The following is a 22,149-nucleotide window of genomic DNA, read 5'->3' on the forward strand; positions in this document are numbered from 1 at the left end:
TTTTATAGAATTAAGTGAATGTTTTGTAAAGTTTGATAGCAATGTATGTCTATTTTTTAATCTGATGTGAAGTGATGAAAACAGGTTTTCATTATTCAGACGGCCTAAAGGTGGTCTGATATATTTTTACACAACACCAGGAACATCTCTAGACAATCTCCTTTTTTCTTCCTTTCAACTTTTAATCAGTCAAATATTTGTCACCTTAATGCAAGTTTTTTTTTTACATCCTCAGTTATCCTTCTTTGCACACACCAAACAGGTGTTTTTTTAATGACTACTAAAAAAATACAATGAGAGTCAAATTCAGTTATAACCCTTTGCTGTACAATAAGTTAGTGAATCTGACAGATATTCAAACTAAAGTTAAAGAATGGAAACAAAAAAATCAGCATTTTTTTCATTGTAAAGGGGCATAACTCTAGAATGGTTCTAGTGACGCTAACAAAATTCAAACTTGATCTGTGTTTTTTGGTAATACTTAAAGCATTGTGTATATTTTCATAACATTTGGTTTAGGCAAACTCAAGTTAGAGAACGGAAACCTATTTTGGGATGTACATAACTTAATGCTCCCTCCGCCATGGCAGGGGCATACAAATTATTTGGTAAGAGTATGGATATATTGCCATTCTTAACTTACTCCTAACTATAATTGGATACCAATTTTTGTTTTCCATATTCAGTTTTTACAGAGTAGCTTTTTTTGTCTGTTTAATCGTATTGTCAAATACTTGTCTACCTCACTTCACAGATGTAGGACAGCTGTAGACTTCTTACTTTTCTGAGGATATAAAAACTCCTATGATACCCATGTCAGGTTTTCAGGCAAACACAGATAAAACCATAATGTTTCCAGTTCATTATGTAATGGTTTCAGGTGCAACACTTGTTAAAAAAAATTTTTTTTTATTTTGCCAAAAATTTAAGCAAGAAATAAAGTTTTGGATGTGAAAACAGGCAACATTCAGTGAAAAAAAAATAGACAAGTTTACTTTACACAACTAAGAAAACTGCAGATTGAGTAACATGAACCCAAACAAAAACTAGGGTACACTATGTGCTCTGCAGGAATAATCCAATCCTGCTATTTTTAGTAACTATATGACCTTGACTAAAGACTTAGTGACTTCAAAGTCAATAGGTATCTTCCTGTTATTATCTGTGACATAGTGGTATCTACCGGGGTATGTAAGGCTGCAATCTGATATAAAATATTGTTTCCTGAAACCACTTTCCTGAACACATTTTTGTCTTATTTTAGTAACTATGACCTTGACCTTAGATATAGTAGTAACCTCAAAATCTACAGTGATCTTCCTCGCAATATATGTGACTGTATAAGTAGAGTCTAAGTAAGGTTGCAATCCCTTAAATAAGATTTGATTTAGCATCCAGAAAATGCTTTCCTGCAAAATTATCAGACTAAATTTAGAAACTATGTCCTTGATCTTTGACATAGCCTTTTCTAATATGTTACACGGTAGATTTGCATATAAGGTTGTAATCAGCTACTTTGTGGCATTGGATATCCCAAATTTTATACTGATAACTGATCATAACTGTCATTCCTTCTTTTTGTCTCAAATGCTGGCATCAACTGCTGATGAATATTCATTAGCATAGTAATAAACTTCCTTGTCACAACAAGTGCAGCACAATTGATTTTTCAAACTATACCTCTCTATATACCCATAAGAATCAAAACAAAACAGGTATTCAATTCAAATTTTATTTTATTTTAGCACTTTTATAATGACTTTTTACAGCCAGTATTTAATGAAACATGATCAACAATTATTACAACATTTTACAAGGGCAGTACAAATCAATCAATCATTTTAAAAAAAAAATGCATAATCATTGCAATCAGTTGGCAAATTGGTCCCAAAGATTCCATGTCTGATAACCAAAGATCAAAAGAAAGAACATGTAAAAATATTATTTACCTCATACAAAATGAAATTTGATTCTCATAATTTTATTGTTCTTTATTCAATTTAAATTTATATTTTAAATGTGTTAATTGTTTTTTAATGTTGTTTTCAAGTATTAGGTTTCAAGAATACTTTAGATTAAATTATAAAAAAGAAATAATCATGTTGTTAGATCAATACTGTCCTTGTACAAATAAGCACCATTCTGAACATATAAAATAACAAACAGAAAATCACAAAAAGTTAAAGAAAATAATGAACATGGTGTGCCTAGTGCAGCAATTTTTTGGCAGTTGCCTACTGAAAGGCTTAGAGAATATTTCCTGATTGTATGTGATATTTCCTACTGAACATTCCTTCTAATGGATTCATAGATCTCAATTTATACAGGTCAATACTCAATAGTTTTATGAACAATCCACCAATCAATGATTTACCCAATACTTCAATTTTTTAAAACTTAATGAATTAACCCTCCAACCCTTCCCCTCAAATAGCAAAACAATTATTAAACATGATTTTATTATCTTTGTAAACATTTTTACAATTTTGTCTCTAAATTTTACATCACTGATTCATTTTAGCATTTAAAAAAGTAGATTCAATAATGAAAAGTATTTATTAGAAAAAAACCCAAAGAAATGCTCGAAGCATCAACCTATATAATTATAAATTTTGCTGCTCTAAATATGGACCTTTATCATTATACAACCACAACTTTTGCTGCATATACAACAGATCTATTCCATTTACATATTTTTCTGGTATATAAATGGAATGAATAAATAAATCTCATGTCTTTCAACAACAAAAATAATAAACTTTTGGCATGCAAAAACAAACATACAAAATGATTTGTTCACTGGGTTTAAAAATGAGAAAAAATATACAACCAACTCACATAGCACTTATACACATAGCATAATTTAAACAACTAAAAAACTTCTATATCAGTCCTAGCTTTCAGCTAATTACAAAATGAGATATTCTAATATACATAACCAAACAAAATGTGTTTTCTATAAAGGAGGCACACTGTTCATATACTGTAATTTGTTAGAATAAAAAAAAAAATCTAAGACTTTTTGCTTGGTCTTGCAAGTACTTTAATTAATTTTTTGTCAGTCTCAAAAAGTTTATCTGATTTTCTGCATGGCAGAATTTCATTATCTACATAGATTACAAAATTTACAAAAACTTGTTTCTTTAACAAAAAAAATGAAAAGATTAAGAAAACAGCTTTTAGTATTAGTTTAGACTCCATAGCCACTTCCAGCTAATCCTATAGGGATGAAATTTAAACTTACAATGTATCTGGTTTCTGGTGCAAAAGTGCAAAATTAAAGCAAAACATAACAAACTGCCAAGATGACTGCAACTGATTATTTAAGAAACATCTAATTTGCAGAACTGACATACAAAAATACAATCTTTAAGATTGCTGCACTGAGTTCACAAATATTTAAATTCTGTCACTTCAGACACAGAATATAACTATTAGAAAGTTTGTAAACAACTGAATCCTAACTACTTTTAAAATTTGGCACTTTTTGTAAAGAAAAGTAATCATTAAGTATATAAGTGATAAATCATTTCTTTTGACATACAACTTGACAATGGGGATATCTTATCAGATGTATGAAAGCTGGAAATTTCTATTGTATGATTCAAAGAAGTTTATTTATAATAGGACTGATGATGTCTGTCTATCTTATGGTGGATCTTTGCATATTTTCCAAATTAAGTTGTCAGAATGTGACGAATGCTGTCCATTCTTAGTACTATTACTATCCATAACAATGTTGTATTCATATTGTTGCTAGAGATGATAAAAGCTTGTTCTATCAGGGTACCCTGTGTTTTCTTCTATTAAAGGCTACAGCTAGGATTTGATAAGCCAGATAAAGACCTTAACTATATCCAATGATATTCTTCAAAGAAGTAACTATTGCAATCAAAGATAAGCCACATTTCCAGGTACAAAATACATCTTTAGATGATAGATAAGTCACCCAATTGATGTCACAGATGTATATCCCTTCATGAGCGCCATACCCCAATGTTCTACCAGATGTGAGAATTTACATGCCTGACAAAACCAAAACTATTTTTCTATGCTAAAAACAACATTGTTATGAATAGTAAATATTTTTGTTTTGATAGAATGTTTTGAAAGTCTGTAAAATCATTAAGTGTACCAGTATGGAGTGGCTATGATTAATTGAAATGATCAGATTCTGTCTGAACTATCAGTGATACAGATTGAAATCCAAACATTCTCATAGACTTTCTGGATATAGAGCTGTCAGAGAGATCTGGAAAAACATTTCAAATTTACAGATTACTGATCAATGGGTTCAACTGAATAAAATTGAGAATAGAAAAAGGGAATATGTCAGAGACAACAACCTGATCAAAGAGCAGATAACAGTCGAAGGCCAACAATGGGTCTTCAACGCAGCCAGAAAATCCTGCACCCAGAAGATGGGTCTCAGCTGGCCCATAAATAAAAATAAAACTAGATTTAAACTTTGTATCTTGTATACCCCAACCTGGTGACACTAACCAAAAGGTACATAAATCTGTAAAATTACCCAAACAGGATAAATGATAATTTTGTTTGTGTTATTATTACCAGTACTTTAAATTAGAAAATGATACTTTTATAAACTGTACACAAGGATTTCATTAAAACCAAGAGTATTTGTGTAGACACAATGGTATAGATTTCTAGCCTTCATACCTATCAGATTCCCTGGAGCCTACCTAGAAAACACTTCATATTTAAGTACCTCTGCATCCCTTGCTCTTTGTGTGTTACTCAAGTAACTATCAAATAGATAAAAAATATCACATCGTTTGATGATTAAAATGATTTGGGAATCCTGCTGATGATGAAAATCAAATAAATAAAGACTTTTTTCATCTTGTTCATAGCAGGACAGTCCTCTTAAATTTATCTTATCACTTGTTTGAAACATCACAAAGTTAATCCATTCATAAAACATAAATTCACATCAGCATGGTACAACAGTTCAAACTACTTCAATCACATCTAAAACTTTACTCAATAGGAAGATATTTCATTCATAACCTTCTTACAGCTAAAGATTGCTATCAAACAGATATTGTCTTGCATAGATATATAAGTACACTTCAGTTGATTGACAATTTATCTACAGTATATTTTGACAAACTCTGTGTCCAGCTCCAATTTTTTCGGCCTTATGTACATTTTTTTAAATCATTTTGTACTTGCATCCCACATCTCACATCTGTTTTTAAGTGGTGACAAGCATTACCACAAAATGTATTTACATCAGGGTTTTTTAAAGGAGCAGACTGCTAGAAAAATCAAAGTTTGCAGGAAAAAAAGTCGGATTTCATAAAAACTAGAACTCAAAAGGTTGTGGGAAGAAAATCAGGTTAGACATTTTTCCCTAACTTACAAATGCACTAAAGTAAGGACATTTAGGTGATATAAAACATTTAAAACATACGTAAATACTAACCACTATACTTAATATTACATAATAAGTTAAGTATTAAATTAATGATGTGTGTAAGCTGCCTTTAAAACACTATAATGAAGGATGTTTCAATGATATGATAAATATAGTCCTCAAATCTTTTATGAACAATACTAAAATTGTCAACTGCAATGCATAATATTTTTCTAAATCAAATGTTTATGACATCAATTACATTTTTAATGTAACGAAAACCGTGTTTTTTAAAAATATAAATTTTCAATATGAGGAAAAAATTCATATTCACTTAATGGTTGTCACCAAGTCTAAATATTTGAAAACAAACAAAAAATAAAGTTGCACCTTCTTCAATGGTCACATGCATGTCTATTCCAAAAAAATCTTTTTCGTTTTCAAAATTTATTTTCATCACAACTGAGATAATATTACTGTTTCAAAAAATTACTGTTCATGAAATACTTTGTTTTTGTTCTGTTTCACAGCCAAATCTTTAACTTTACTACAAGGCCATTTGCAAAAGCTTCAGATATGATGCTAATTTACTAAAAAACAACTTTGTAAGACTTTTTACCCAGAAAGTTAAACTTAATAACTTATTTCAGATAGCATTATACAACATTTTGAATACTTGTAAATGGCTTACAGATCAGTATCTAATGATCTATCTTATTTAAACTTTAGTAAATATTATTAACATGTGTCAACTACTTCTAAAGAAGTAACTCAAGTCCAATAAATATTTTGGAAACAAATTGTCTAAACAAGTTTTGTTATTTTTACAAAATATAGAAAATCTCTTATTATCTGAGTAGACCACCAAAGATTTATTTTTAAACAATCGTTTTTCATCAAATTGTTTCTGAACTTAATTGTGATGAAAGGTTGTTATTAGCTGTCTCCTAAATTAAACTGTTGGTAAAGAATGTTACACTTGTGCTACTGATCTGATCACTATAACCTAAAATTTTAAAAAATGTACAGCACTAATTGTCGATGTACATGCTTTTAGATTATCCGAATGTCAACAATTTCATATACCAAATACTCCCTATTTTTCAAATACAATAATCTTAATTTTTCAGTGAGTGTCCAAAAATTTTGGAATAAAAAAATCCTGCTTACCATTCCTTATAAAAAATTGGTTCAGTTGATATACAAGTTTAACTTGTTTTAACAATATACATAAAGCTAACAATTAAGCAAATAAAACAATAACAAAACAACAAACAAATGACTGGATTTGAGCAAAGAGTAAGAGTCTGAGACAATGTATTATACAACTTCATTTATGTTACTTTTCTTCTGTAATTCTTCATTAATGGCATGGAGTGACTTGCTGAGATGAATAAATCGTGGACGGTTGGTTGGTTTCTTACTCCAACACAATCGCATTAAGTCATACAAAGCTTTAGGTGTTTTATCTGGACATGCCAGCACTTTGCCGTCTTTTATAAACTGAACAACTTCTTCGTGAGACATACCATAATATGGTTGTAGAGCGTAAGAAAACACTTCCCATAATACAATACCAAATGACCAGACATCAGATTCTGATGTGAATTTGTTATAAAGTATTGATTCTAAGGGCATCCAGCGAATAGGAATAGCGTCATGATCGCTGCCCTTATAATATTCCATACTATGAACACTTCTAGCTAAACCGAAGTCTGATATTTTAACAAGTAAATTTTCACCAACTAAACAGTTACGTGTGGCTAAGTCTCGATGAACGTAACCATTGTCTGATAAATATACCATCCCAGTACATATCTGCATGATGATATTCATTTGTTGATTTGTTCCCACATGGTGGAATAGTTCAGAGGATTTTTTATCCACACTATTACGTCTAATTATGTAATTACTTTCTGAACTACAAAGTCTTAAAAATCCATTCAAATCACCGTTTTCCATAAATTCAAATAATAAACACATAGGCTTGCCTATTGCACAAATGCCCAATAATTTAACAATGTTTCGATGATCGAATTCAGCCATCAATGAAGCCTCTCTTTCAAAATCTTGTTGGAGATCTTCACTAGCATCATCTTTCAACATTTTTACAGCAACAAAACAATCCTCTGAATCTTCAACAAGTTCCTTGGCCTTAGCTTTGAATACACGTCCAAAAGCACCTTGACCTATGTCACATAAGTACACAACATCATTCCTAGGATATTCCAAGGTTTGTAACTTGGGGTTAAGTTTAATATCAGCCATCTTGTGATAAGATATATTTGGCTGAAGTTTGTCCACATCAATGTCAAGGTCATCTTGTGGTGTTGAATTATATTTTATACTGTGTCTCTGTCTAAAGATCTGGTAGCACAATATGCAAATAAGAGCAACAACAAATACTCCAACTGCTGTTACTGTAGAAACAATAGCAATGGCTTCTGTTGTCATAGTTGGTTTTTCTTCTTCCACTCGTCCTGTAGGTGGTCGAATTTCTCCATCTGTAAAACAGTAGTACTGGCCATTAATCAACTGTTTCAATATTCGTTTTTAAAGTCTAACCCCTCCGCCTGTCTCAAGTTACAAAGTGTCAGTGGAACCTGTGTTTAGTTATGGGTATATCTTAAAAGTGTTTTTGTCATCAGAAAATTTAGTATTCATAGGTGATTATAAGTGCTTGATATATTATATAGACATTTGTCTTGGTATAGATAATATGCTGACCTAAAGAAGGCTTAATATTGTTTTGTTTCATTTAGTTGTTGTCTCATTAAAGCAATATCACAAATCTTCTTTTATTCATGATATTCATAATATAAACTTAAATATACACATGAGGATATATATTTCTCTACATTTTTGTATGAATGTTTTCCTTTGTCTTGCAGGATGCAATTTTAATAGTCACAGTCCACGCCTACGTGAGAGGCAAAAACCAATTTTTGTATGAAATGACCTTAATCGTAGCAATCTGGTTTTAAATTCAAAAGTTTTATTAATCTGTGAAATATAGGTCAACCTGACCTAAGAAAACATATTCTCCCTAGTTACATAAGTGACAGGACCATCCGACCATACAATATTTTTTTTAAATAATCTTAAATATACAAACAAATGGTAGACTAACTGTCCATATTGTATCCAATGACAGTCAGAAGTCAAATAAAATAACATTGATCATATGGATATAATCAAAAGATTTAATCTACAGATAAAGTATTCCTGGTGGTTGGTAATGTAAAAAATAATTTAGAATTTAATGAAGCTTTCCTCAACACTGATTTTAAAAGAGCTGTAAAAGCCATAACAACTATTATTAGGACATAAATTTGTCTTATCATTAGTTGAAAACTTTGAAAATAAACAAAACAGGTCTACGTATAAAGACTATCTGTAAAATACATAAACACAGTCTGATTAAATTGTGAATTTTATGTTGTTTTTATCAAATAAAATAGTAATATACTATGTTAATTCTTCCTAATCTTCCATTTTTACATCATAAATTTAATAGTTACTGGGATTTACTAGTTCCTGCCATTCAGTTTATCAATGTAATGTTTTTGTAATTTTTAACATAATGTATTTGACTGCAGGTTGTCTTTAAGATTTGAAGCACCTGTTTTTTCGTTATCTAAGATTTTCTCCGAACTTTATCTCATCTTCCTTCGACCCCAATAATTGAGAAAGTAGTGATTTTTCAATATTGACAAACAAAAAATATCATTCAGCTATGGACATTTAGACCATTGGAAATTTGGTACTGAATGTATAGCAATTCTGATTAAAATGTGAGAAAATCTGAACATTTTTTTAACCCACTGCAGAGAATTTAATCTAGAAAGAATCTCTCAGGAATGTTATCTTTGATAGCCACTTTTAAATTCAATCCCAACTTATCTAGTCTCAGGAACACAAGAAATGTAGAAATAGCTGTCATCTATAAATGCATTAAAAGTATAACAGTGCAACAGACCTCACCAACAATAAACACTCCTCTTTTAGAAATAGACGGTACAAACCATGTAAAATATCAGCAGAAACAACACATTTGGTCAAGATAGCCTAACTTATTACAAAACACAATATGTGTGGAGGGATTAAACCAGTTTAACATGCACACAAACTCCCCTATTAGTAAGACTGTATATTGACAGCCATCTATGTCATTTTGTCACTGGTGGAGAGTTGTCTCAATGGCAATCATATCACATTGTCTTATTCTTTTATAGTATTTTCAATGTGGAAGTACTGCATACATGTATCTCATTTATATCAAATATTCCAAATGGATGTATTACAAATGTATATTTAAATAACATCTCCATTTAGATCACTGTATGCTGATGAGTAGAAACCTGTAGCAATCTGTGACCCCAGTGTTATCTAGATCAGAACCTACCACATTTAGGAACATCACATCTCTCCCATCTAATTATTCTTTCTTGTGTATAACACCAAGGAGAATCCTCCTCAGACCCAGGATTCCTACAGTAGTTTTCTGCTCCCTCAAGACTGGGGAAGACATCTGGTGGCCTTTGATGATTGTGTGGATTCTGGGATTCCCAAGCCTGACAGGCTATTCCTGATTTAGTTGTGTTCACTGTTCCATTATACCATTGTCCAGTACCTTTATAGCAAGAATCTAACAAATGAAAAATACTATGTTAACACTCATCATTAAATTCATTATGAATTTACTTTAGATCTTTTGGCTACAATCATCTTTAATATGCATGAAATATTTGCCACTGGAAATTAAGCCAAGCAAACCAATAAACCCTGGTTACAAGTGTTGATACTTTAATAAGAGGTGCTGCAAAAAAGGGAAATTGGACTATTTTCCTCTATAGACTTTTCAATATGTGGATTTTGATTCACAAAGAGATATATATCTTTTCATTAAATCTCTTCTACGAAATTCAAATTCAGTATTCTAATTGCATTTTTACATTTCTAAATCAGTTTTCCCCCGAATACAAGTTTGAGTTAATTTTAAACATTTATAACATACTTCTAGTTTCTTCTGGTTTCCTAACAAACATAGGGATATCTACACACTTCATGGTAGGATCCAGTTTATCTGGAAGTGTTTCACATATTGGTAGTTTATATCCATCCATAGAATGGACAACCATCAGCCATGCATCAAAACAAAGGAGTTCCTTCACTGCCAAACAACTTTGCCTGCAAAGATATAAAGTTGGTGAAATAATTTTCTCAGTTCTGCATAACAATTTGTAAAATATGTATTCACACTTTAAAAAGACATAACTTGGATATAATATTTAACTAAGCTACTAAGTTAAAACCGTAAAACTTCAAACATCAAATACAATCTTTTTTTTTTAGAACATGATGCTACTCCATACAAAGAGTGGATTATTTAAGAAATCTTAAGTGGAAACATCATTGTAATGGATAGACACAACCATGTTTCTCTTTAATGATAAAACATTTATATTCTGAATGTTAATTTTATCAATTTGAGTCAATATCTCAATATTTTATATTTCTAAATATAGATACACCCAATAGGGTGTTAGCTAATAATAGTTTTTTTTTCTATAATTTAATACCATATTATGATAACCGCAATAACAAAACGAAATATTTTTTTAATTTAGAGTTGAGTATTTCAGCAGTTAGACCTTATTTTATGGTAAACATGCTAAAAAAAAACCACCGGATCATCCAATCACATTTTATGGTATTATAGTGTAAATAGCAATAAAAATCTCTATTGGACAAAAAAGTTCCTGTTAACAACCTTTGAATTAATATTGAAATAGAGAACTGTGGAAAAGTTTGATGTACTTTAAATATTATGTATTAGGATTATGTTTCAGTATGTCAGTGTATTGTGTAGAACATAGCCTTCTACTCAAGCCTTGTATACCAGAATAATGGTCCTATTTAGAAAGCACTTGTACTATTTATATTAGATATAATTACATCATTTTTGGTCCTTTTCAAAGATGAATGAGGCTAAGTTTGCTGTGTGTGGTCTTGCAATATCTTGTACTTATATGAATGAAAAATCTGTTTATTTAAATTCATCACAAGGCCAGGAATATTTTTTTTAGATCTACATTTGTAAAAGTATGTGATTGAAAGTTGTTCTCCTTTATGCTTTTAGAGGAGTAAAAGTTTTGTTTGTACATAATTTGAATTCAATTTAAAACAAGATTGATACAAAGAGTTGTTGAAATTTTTCATCAAATATGCAACACAATTTTAAAAACTAAAAATACTGCTATCTGTCAAACTAATGTTTTTGGAACATCTGAGGGATAATAATTGACAGATTTATTCATGATATTATTTGATCTTTGAATTCAAGGAGACAAAAAATATATGGCCTTATCTTTCCTTGTCCTTTCGTGTCAAACTAAGACTGATCAAAGAATGAAAGTTCTCAAGTATAGTTGAACTTGGAGTAATGGAACATTGTGAGATTTCTCAAATCATGATACCTAGGTACAGTTTAAGTTCATTGGATTTAACATTATGAATTTCTCAATCAACTATCAAAATTTAGACATTTTACATAATTTTCTTTTCTCCAAAACAATCTGATATCAGATCCTCTGTCTGATAATGAAATATAAATCTGATTTATAGTTACTGTTGCTTTTTACCTTTAATATAACATGGGAATGATACAACTATTTTTTTACTTTAAACATCCTGATATAAAGTGGTTAAAGTACAAAACATCTACGTCTTATCATTTAACATGTAAATATAAATTTGGTACAAAAAACAATGTCAGACAGATGATTTATTGGTTATTCACTAAAAAACTTAATTTATTACAATAATAAAGATGACATTATTTATATAATTCTTTGATGTGCACTAAAAAAAAAAATCCTGTATGCATAAATTATTTAAGATGCACTTTCCAATGAAAACAAATCTTCCATACATGTATCAAAAAAATAAATCAAATGATAGTCTTGTCTGCTATACTATCAGGGATAAATCTACCTTCATATTGAGTAAAAAAAGCTTATGAAATGGATTATAAGAAGACTTTTCATTACTTTTGAAATTGCTAATTTTGAGAAATATGATATTATCTGTTTCCTTACTAGATTATTATTACTTTTCTTAAACAAATTTAAAGGATGCTTTGATAAATACAGACGTAAAAGTAAATACATTATCAGTTAAAATCAACAATTTTAATTTTAATTCCATATTTGATATAATTTCATTCTACAGATAAAGAAATAAACACTGAGCATAACAATCTGGTTTTGTATAAAATCTAACAGGTCATACTAACAGGTCATATCTAACAGGTGCTATTAAACAAGTTACATACTGCTTTAGTTATGCACTCTTAACATATCTTACTTTTTCTCATGAAATTAGAGAAATCAACTTGTTAAACTTATTATTAGGTTTATAACAGAAAACAGATTTATGGGTCATTTGGTTTTTCTATGTGTTAGTGTTGATTGCAATGGCCTTTTCTAAATTCACAGGGAAATCAAACTCATTATAGGATACATAAAAAAAGGAGACACCCAGATGTGATTACAATTTGTCCACAACTTCTTATTTTTCTGATTAGTTTCTAGACTACATCCAGACTAAATAAATCTTTAAACAGTTGCTTCAGGTTATCATTCTTTATTTTTTTCTCTCTCAATTCTTTTTAAGAATATAAACACAAGAACAACTGTGTCAAAAGCTTTTTCTGGACTTTTTTGGTTTGTTATTCCACTAAAGGAGGGACAGAAGATACCAAAGGAATAGTCCAAACAAACAGCAAATACCATGGCAAAAATTAAAAACAACAAAAATACAAGCTGACTATGTAAAGACTGAGCAACATGAACATCACAAAAAAAACACCAATGTTGATCTCAAGTGCTTAAGGAGCAAAAGCAGATCCTGCTCCTCAAGTGGGACCTATTATGTTGCAGATACATGTAATTGACAACATTCTAGTTTTTATGTAGCCGTGTCAATACAAAAAGGGGAACCTTGTCAGTGATTATTTGAGTATGCATTTAGAATAATCTGGGGTTTGATGATTTGTCAGAATTGATTAATTTTTATTTAATGCTTAACATCCCATAGAACAATTACTTTCATATTTAGGACAATGCCTATCTGCACTAACAGTTCATTGAAAGCAAATATCTCCAGCTTTCAAGTAGTGGGTTCTTGGTTTCTTTAAATATAGGGAGTGTGCCTCAGATAAAAAAGAATCAGGTCTTCCAGGTGCAACATATATCTGAGTCCTCACATTCTAAAACCACAAGCTACCAAAGATTCTTTATCATTACAAAATGCTTTTGTATGAAAGCTGTATTTATAAAAGGAACGGTGTTGTACATGATTCTGGAAACAAGACAAGAATTATCTTAACATGTAAATACCATTTTATCTAATTGATAGAAACATTTAAAGTTTATAGATAAATAGTTATGCCACCTTTATACTCATGCCTTATTTTAAACTCTGATATGAAAAGTTGCTAATTTGAGAACATTTTATCTCTATGAAATCTTATGATTGCAGGTGCAATATTGAACTAAGTATTCAAACTTTATTTTTAACCAGTAGGGGTCCCTGATGAATAAAAATCATTATAAATAATAATGTTAAAAAAAACCAATATTTTCAATCTTTAGAGATTAACACTTTTAGGTTTTCTTGGTATTTAAGAGTACCCTAGTCGAAACAGAGTTCAGTTCATGCATGTTTATGATCAAATAAATTATTACTTTCAAATGCAGAGGCTTCACAAAACTTACAAACTGAAACAGCATTGAAACCCTTTTATGTTATTAAACAAAACATTAACAGCTTTCCTGTTCAATGATCAAATAAAGTCAATCAGCCTACACCAAATAATTACAGTCAATCATGTAAAAACAGTCTACAAAATTATGTAAACAAATTTTTAAGTACTACATAATTAAACTTTTTAACCTTCATATATGCAGCCATCAATCAATGTGTCGTCTTTGTGGTAATGCAGTGCAGCAGAAAAGTAAAGTTTAATTTGTGTACATGTCAGGTATAAACGAACAATACCACTTTATACCATGAAGGGATTTTATATTACAGAGGTGATGAAAACACGATTATCTTAATCGCTTTAAAACAGATATTGTAATTCTAATCCTAATGTTATATGTATAATATGCTTAATATAATTTTATTTTCTTGTTATTGGAATTTTTTCTCTTTTGTTCCATTGTTAGAGTGGGCCGTGGGTTTCTAGAATTATCTCTATAATCGTATTTGTCATCTAATTTATAATGGGGGATAACATTATTCATGTGTCACCCATACATAGTTTGTATTAATTTATGAATTTTTATCTGTATGACAGGATATATTATAAATATAAATATGGGTAATATATCGCTTTCAAACCCCAATTAAATCTGATAATAGAAGATTAATATACTATCTTTTGATACTATCTACCTTAATGCTTTCCATAGGAGTCTAACACACCTTAAATTCAGTCTGATGAGTGTTGATATTCAATTACTTTTAAATTATTATTTGGTTTGAACAGATCGTACTATAGATAAGGATTTATTAATTAACATAGATATACAAGGGGGTAAAAACTCATCAATTCAATTTATTATTTGTACATTTATTCTTGACTTGTTCATACAATTTTAGTTGTCAAGAGCAAATGCTAATATTTATTCATAAACTTATCTGTACTCTGGCTTCAGATTTCAAGTTGATAATTTTAGTAAACAGTAACAAGACATGGGTCTAGGACAAACATCTATTTGCACTGTTATCTCCTTCAGCTAAAATAACATAATTGCTTGATTGTTCATGTTTAAACCAATTTTAAGCGCTACTTTTGGGCTATTTTATTGGCGGCCAGTTTTTTATTGGTGGGGGAAACCAGAGTGCCCTGAGAAAACCAAAACCTTTGATAGGAAAACTGACAATCCTAGTCAATTAAGATTGGAGTTAAGTGCACCTACACGATTCTGGGTTTGAACTTCCAACTTCAGTGTTGACTGGCTTGTGATTACAGTAGTAGAACAACTTAGACCACTTGGCCACCAAAGCCACTAAAATTGAATGCAATATTTACCTGCACCAAAGCCACTAAAATGGAATGCACTATTTACCTGCACCAAAGCCACTAAAATATAATGCACTATTTACCTGCACATATGTATTGGCTTGGCCTCTCCATTTTCCTGATGACAGCTTGGGTATACATGGTTACAGAAGACTTTCTTTGCATTAGACGGACATCTGTCATTCAGGGGGTTTAAGTTCTTCTTGATATCGTGAAGCATGTCCATAACATCTCTGTCCAACTTCTCAAATGATACATTGACAATCTTGTGGATTTGAGCAGAATCTATTTCTGCACTGCAAAAACTTCCATTGTAAGGTACACACTGCCCAATTGGTCTGAAAAAGGCATAGAAGACCTTAAAAACTAATTCTTATTCTATATGACTTGTTTACATGTACTTGTCTTTTAGGTGTTATAATTATTCTAAAATGAGCAGTTTGAGGTTTAGTCTTTGCAAAGTATTTTCCAAAAATTGACCATATGAAATATTTAAAAATCTTTACAATGTTACATTATAAAGGCAACTATTTATTGAATCTCCATCCCATACATGTATAAGCCATCACTATCCCAAAAGTATGCCCAGGTTTTTATCTCATCATCTTTGAAAATATGAAGAAGTGATAATTTGTGGCAGAAAAAAATGAAATATTACATCATCACATAATAAAGAGACAATCAGCAAGATGTTACACATTGCTAGACATAAAATGTTTGCAGGTTTATGTATGACAAGTTATATTCCTTCTACTTATCAAACAAAAGAAAACAAGATGACAACTTGATGTCTTCATTGTAAATTCCATAATCTTCTTTGGAATTTCTTTCTATTGTCATGAACAGGAAGTTCATTCCAAGAGTTCATATTATGTCACATTTAATTATTTGAGGTCCCATAACTCTGTCAGGTCTAATAAAACTGTATTTCACTGGACATGTGTTTTTCAGAGATATACAGTATTACATTCCAAGATCCTACATGTTAAGAAGAAATATGTCTGAGAAGAAAAAAAAAAGAGTTTGGTTAACAATTTTCCAACTCATAAAATATCTGTTATTGCATGGAATTTAGTTCTATTTATAAAATTCTTTGCTGTTATTGTCAAGTTCATTCTAAAATTTCAGGGTTTTAAACTGCAAAACATCATTGTTAAGAAAATAATTCTGTCACATTGAGTCATGGATGAGTTCCATTATTATTTCAATTCTATTCAAGGTTATCAAAGTTGTGTCTATGTAGTCTATTACATAAATGTTTTTCTAGAACTTGGCTTCAATTCAAAATAATAAACAACAAAAACTTTGTCATTCTTAGCACCATAAAATGTGTCTTAAGTGAAAATCAGCCTTAACTGAAGTGTTTTAGAAATTAACTAAACAAATAATTCTACATAACTGTTTGACATAATAGCATAAGACTTTTCTAAGAATGCATAAAGATTTGCATTTATGAACCTAATATTCTATTTTATTATAATCAAATGCAGGAAGAAGCTGTGCTTGGCAATATGTTACATCATTCCCTTTATTCAAAACTTTTTGTTCCACAACTGTACAATTTAAAGGGAAATAACTCTTTTAACTTTTTTCCAGTATATAATTAAATGTCTCATAAACAGTTATACCAATAAATACTTATCTTTATTGTACAGAAATGTAAGTATATCATTTTTATTACTCAATTTAATGAAATTACAAAAAATCTTAAAATAAATGATATTTACACCTGTTTTATATAAAACTATTTAACTTTATATAATCTTTGAAAACCAAACAGGTGGAGAGAGCAATAAATTATGTGTGTCATGATATAATTTTACATGTGTTTTACATGTGTAAGTAAGTACAAAATGACCGTAAATAATGGAGACAAATGGTTGCAAATTAAGTATAATTCCAATAAGTCAGAGTTTCAAAGGCAAATAACATTTTTTGTGTTTGGAATTAATTATAACATGTACAAAAGTGACATTTTCTGTTCTGATGAAAAACATTTAGATGAAGACAAGTTATCTTGATCAGAATCATGTGTAGTACCCCTTATTATTTTTCAATAAATCACAATGTTTGTGTTATGATGATTTCTTATAAGTACTGACACATGTTTTATATGACTGTCAATTTTCAAGCATTTCTTTTATACGTCGAGAGGCTACTTAACTCCTTAGTCCAAAAATATTTTACTTTTAACCCCATCAGCATAGTGATTAATCCCATATATATGAATTATTAAAGTTAATATTTTTATTACCTAAATAATCTTTATTAAATATGAATAATTAATCCTTAAATAATTACATGAGAAAAATGCATGTAATTTTTTAAACTATAAAGTCTGCCAATATTTCATATAAATCAAATCATTTTTGTTCCAGTCACAATTACTCATATTTTGTGTTTAAAATGAGTTATATATATTTGTGATGGATATGCATAATAGAGACAATAACCCAATAAGGCAATTGAAAAAAATAATAAATAATATCTATGGCATATTCAATAATAGATGAGTCTGTAACAAATATTAAGCTATTAGTCACCAAAGATTGTGACAAGAAATTGATATAGAGACTACCAAAGACTAACATCAATATCAAACATTTCAAGGGTAAAAAAGTGATATAACTAATTGGCAACCACCGTGGATGTTCTGAGACGAAACAGGCACTTAACATGTGGCCCCTCCCCCTTTTACTTGAAGTATGTGATAAGTCTGTGCTCATTCCTTTACTTAAATTTTCTGAATACTTCGTACCAGTACTCAGGTTTGGATATGTCAGTTTGTTATTACAAGGATTTAGTGGGATCAATGTGAACCATAAAAACTTTCTTCAGACAGATTAAATAAACTTACATAATGAGAATAACACATAAAAATAAATATTTACAAATGTTTAAACAAGCCTTGTTACTCAGCCATGGTGAACTTAAAACTTTCCCACAATTTTCCTTCCTCTCAGTTAATTCGACAGTATTTGGGGGTAATCAGTATTTTCTGATAAGTAATTTTGATACAAAGATTGCATATACCAAATAATTTATTTGATGACTACTATTTCAAAAGTTAAATTAAGTTATCTTTGAAAATGCAGGAAGTCTGCACTTAGAATGCTTGTCACCTAATACAAACTAAGTGGCATCTCTTACAATTTACATGCTATAATAAGTCTGCGAAGAGATAAGTCGCATAATTTATGTGGCATAGAGGAGACAAAAAGATGGTGCTTAGATTCTCTCCAAAATTTATAATTAAGAAAATATTTCTCAGTCTAATGAATGTTGAATTTCAATAGAATAGGTTTTATTTCCAATTAAGTGCCCTCAAAGGCATAAACTTTGGAAATGACAATAACATCAATAAGAAACTTATGTTCCAATGCTAATAAAGCTGCTAGAACTGAAGACTGGGTCTCTAAAATGAAAAGGGACTAAATTGAATTTTATTTTGCATTATTCATGTTCAAGACAATAAAGATAATATGAAAATGAATTCCCATGTTGCTGTAACAGAACTGGACCTAATTCACTGCCTTAAACCATAAAAATATATTTCATAATAGTAGAAGAAATGCAGCCAATATTCACAAGAACATACAAACAAATAAATAATTCAAATTAGTGACAAATCTGAAAAGATAGGCTGAGCTTGAAGTACTATATTTCTATATTTTTTCTAAATCGTATTATGAAGCAGCCAATAAAAAAAAGAAATACTGTGGATTCATTTTTATGTGTATGGTACTAATGTTAGTTAACTTTATTGATCTAAGTAAACCAAAAATGTGTGTGTTCAAAAAATTCAAATTTCCCATAATCTTGTTTATATAATTTGAGAGAAAAAGTAATGAAATCAAATATCCACAAAAAAACATCTTTTCCTCAATCCAAGATAATTGGTTAGCATAAATATGAATGAATCCACAGTATGATGGTATCTGTCTTTCATTAACAAACAGGTAGGTGAGAATATACAGCTAATAAATGTGCAATTAAGCAATCGTCAAACTGCTAATTAATAATCAATTAAAGTTCTACTTACTTATTCTTGGTTCCTGCAGAAGAAACAATAAACAGAATCAGTATTATATAAACAGACAGCATGTTGGTCAAGACCTCAGTCACGACAGATCCCACAGCATACAATATCTCAAATGAAACGCTCTTCCTAATCTCACAGATTTTTTTCGTTGGTAGATTTTGGGATTAAATTTCACTTTTTGCTCTTTGAAAAGTTTTATAACACTTTTATTGGTTATAAAATCCCCAAAGCTGTCAAATATTTTATTGTTTTATGTCCACTTCAAACCTAGTAAGAAATCCAGCAAATAGAAAAAATAAAAAATGTCTCAAATTCCTAAAAAAATGTGTTAAGTATGCACAATTGTCTAATTTCCTCTTATTTAGAATAATTCTTTCAATGTTTATCCTTCGTACTAGCACTCAATGTAGATACAATGTTTCTCTATTACAATCTATGTCAAATTGAGTATGAAATAGACATGCACATTCTTCCAACTTTTTGTGTCGAATGTCTCTTTCAAGTCCCAACTAGTAATTATAGTTTTATAATAAGACAAATTCCAATCCTGTGCACACACAATTGAAACATTAAAATCTGATTAGTCAAACTTTAACACAACAATAGATCAATTTAAGGTTCTCATAAAAATCTTGACCAAATCCTTTAAGTCAACAAGAATTGAAATTATAAAAGTCCCACTAGACCATATAATTATATTGAAGCTTATATATTGCCTCTTCTTGTTTATCTTTGGATGTAACTAGTCATTAACATTTTCTTTATCTTTTCAAAACTTTTTCGTCCTATCTCCATGAAATCAGATCAGATCGGTGAGTGAACAGTTTGGCTTAGCTGACAGTCAGAGTTTCTAATGTCAACACGCTGAGGAATCAGAGATAAGACCCTACGGCTCTCTCTGATAGCAATGGAAATCATTTATTACTATCTCTCATGCTCCCATTGAGAAGGCACTCCAATACATATAAATGTTTTCACAAATGTTTCAAGATAAATATCAACCATTACCCAGTTTTTTCTTCCAATTTGTACATCATATTAAACAGCTATTTTGATATATTGAAAAAATTATCAGTATCACCTGTTTTACGTGTTTTCATTTAATCTACTTCAGTTCTGTTATGTTTTCGTTGATCTTGAAAACTTAAGTCAAGTATTCTGTGTTTCAAATTAGTTTTACAGATCTACTCTTGCATTTTTTTTGTAAAAAAAAATTCCCAATTTTTTCATAAAAATGTCACTCTCATGTCAGATATATTCTTGATAGGTCAAAATATTGAAAAATTTATCATCACAAATTTAACTCTGAAGACCTGCAAAGTTGCTTTTATAAGTCTGGTAGTCACAATCTCAGAATTATATAATTTCCCAGAAATTCTACAATTCGATATCTTAAAATCTGTGCTGATCTCTTTAATGATTACAAATTTCAAGGTAAGATATCCAGGTACAGAAGAACGATTGAGTAGAATATATAAAATAATGCATATTCCTGCCAAATTTTCTGATGTGCAGTCTCTTAAAACACTGATAACAAAGATCCTCTGATAAAATATAGAAAAAAATCACATTTTTTATGAAAAGTTACTTTCCATTCAAAGGCACTCCTGTAATACTAGTGAATGCAAGCATTCCAATTTATAATATCTTAACCATCCATTAAGTCCAGATACAGTTCTTAAATTGTTCAAATTATTTTCAAAATTATGCAGAAAATATTCCTTAGTCTATACCATTCTGCAGTAATAATTTCTGATCAATTTATTTGTCCCAATCTTTTTAACCTTTTTTTCAATAAAAGAATTAAAATTTCTTATTTTTTTTCAAGCTTAAGTTAAAGTAATTTTCTTTTTCCCATCGATCACACACATTTTTCATTAAAATTGTTTCTGGTTCCCATGTGAATATTAAATGAGATTAAACCAGTCTTTTGTTTCCTTTGTGTCAATTTATTATTACTCATCACAGAGTTTGATACACATCATCACCAACATTAATATGTCCCTGCCCAAAACCAAAACATATGTCTAATGGACCATTTAATTGAAAACTGACCCTATGGACATGATGACTGACCAATGGACAATACTTATCATACCTGATTATCACTATAAAGACATTTATGTTACTTTAATGGAGCATTATATTACAGAATCAAAATAAGATCGAAGGTGAAACAGATTAATAACAGTAGGATGTTGTTAATACATTAGAAAAGCATGTCTGACACTAGAAAAGGGGGGGGGGGAGATATATAAATAGGAGGATAACAAATAGAATAATCTTAATTAAAGGAAAATAGAGCATAAACTGGGGGAGAGACATCTTCATTATCTGGCTACAGCATCAGGAAGTATTGATTGCAAAAATAATCATTAATGGAAGGTTAATGGAATTAGCAAAAAGGGACTAGATTAAAAAAAAAAAAAAGCAACAAAATATTTTTACTTAGGTTGATAAGATAAAAGATTATGGAGTTACTGTAACATAAGTGTGCATGTATCAGATTAAAATCCAGTTATCTTTTAAATTGAGGGTGGGCATAAATAATCTTCTGAACTCTTTTATAATATTATAGTGTATTAATTACATTGCTACAGTAACATCATCACTAACATTAAAGAATCTGCTCTG

The 22,149-nt window shown here is 29.9% G+C and overlaps 1 protein-coding gene across 1 annotated transcript; it reads right to left on the reverse strand.

Moving 5' to 3' along the window:
* Nucleotides 1-1,718: 1,718 nt before the first annotated feature.
* Nucleotides 1,719-20,329, reverse strand: LOC139499943 (muscle, skeletal receptor tyrosine protein kinase-like). The gene is made up of 5 exons (XM_071288609.1): nt 19,516-20,329; nt 15,557-15,811; nt 10,398-10,570; nt 9,786-10,028; nt 1,719-7,884 (listed from the first exon to the last, which is right to left on the reverse strand). The coding sequence occupies exons 1-5, from the start codon at nt 19,575-19,577 to the stop codon at nt 6,701-6,703; spliced, it is 1,917 nt and encodes a 638-aa protein (XP_071144710.1). The 5' UTR covers nt 19,578-20,329; the 3' UTR covers nt 1,719-6,700.
* Between the last annotated feature and the right edge of the window lie 1,820 nt (nt 20,330-22,149).

This window comes from Mytilus edulis, chromosome 1 (genome assembly GCF_963676685.1).
Source record: "Mytilus edulis chromosome 1, xbMytEdul2.2, whole genome shotgun sequence".
Taxonomy (NCBI): domain Eukaryota; kingdom Metazoa; phylum Mollusca; class Bivalvia; order Mytilida; family Mytilidae; genus Mytilus; species Mytilus edulis.

Bases quoted from the DNA above. Each gene is read 5' to 3' on its own strand.
- LOC139499943 (XM_071288609.1), bottom strand. From the start codon at position 19,577: ATGCTGTCTGTTTATATAATACTGATTCTGTTTATTGTTTCTTCTGCA. The intron at 15,812-19,515 runs GTAAGTAGAACT...TGCCTTTTTCAG, and splicing joins TCTGCAGGAACCAAGAATAA to ACCAATTGGGCAGTGTGTAC. The intron at 7,885-9,785 runs GTAGGTTCTGAT...ACTGTTTTACAG, and splicing joins ATGTGATGTTCCTAAATGTG to ATGGAGAAATTCGACCACCT.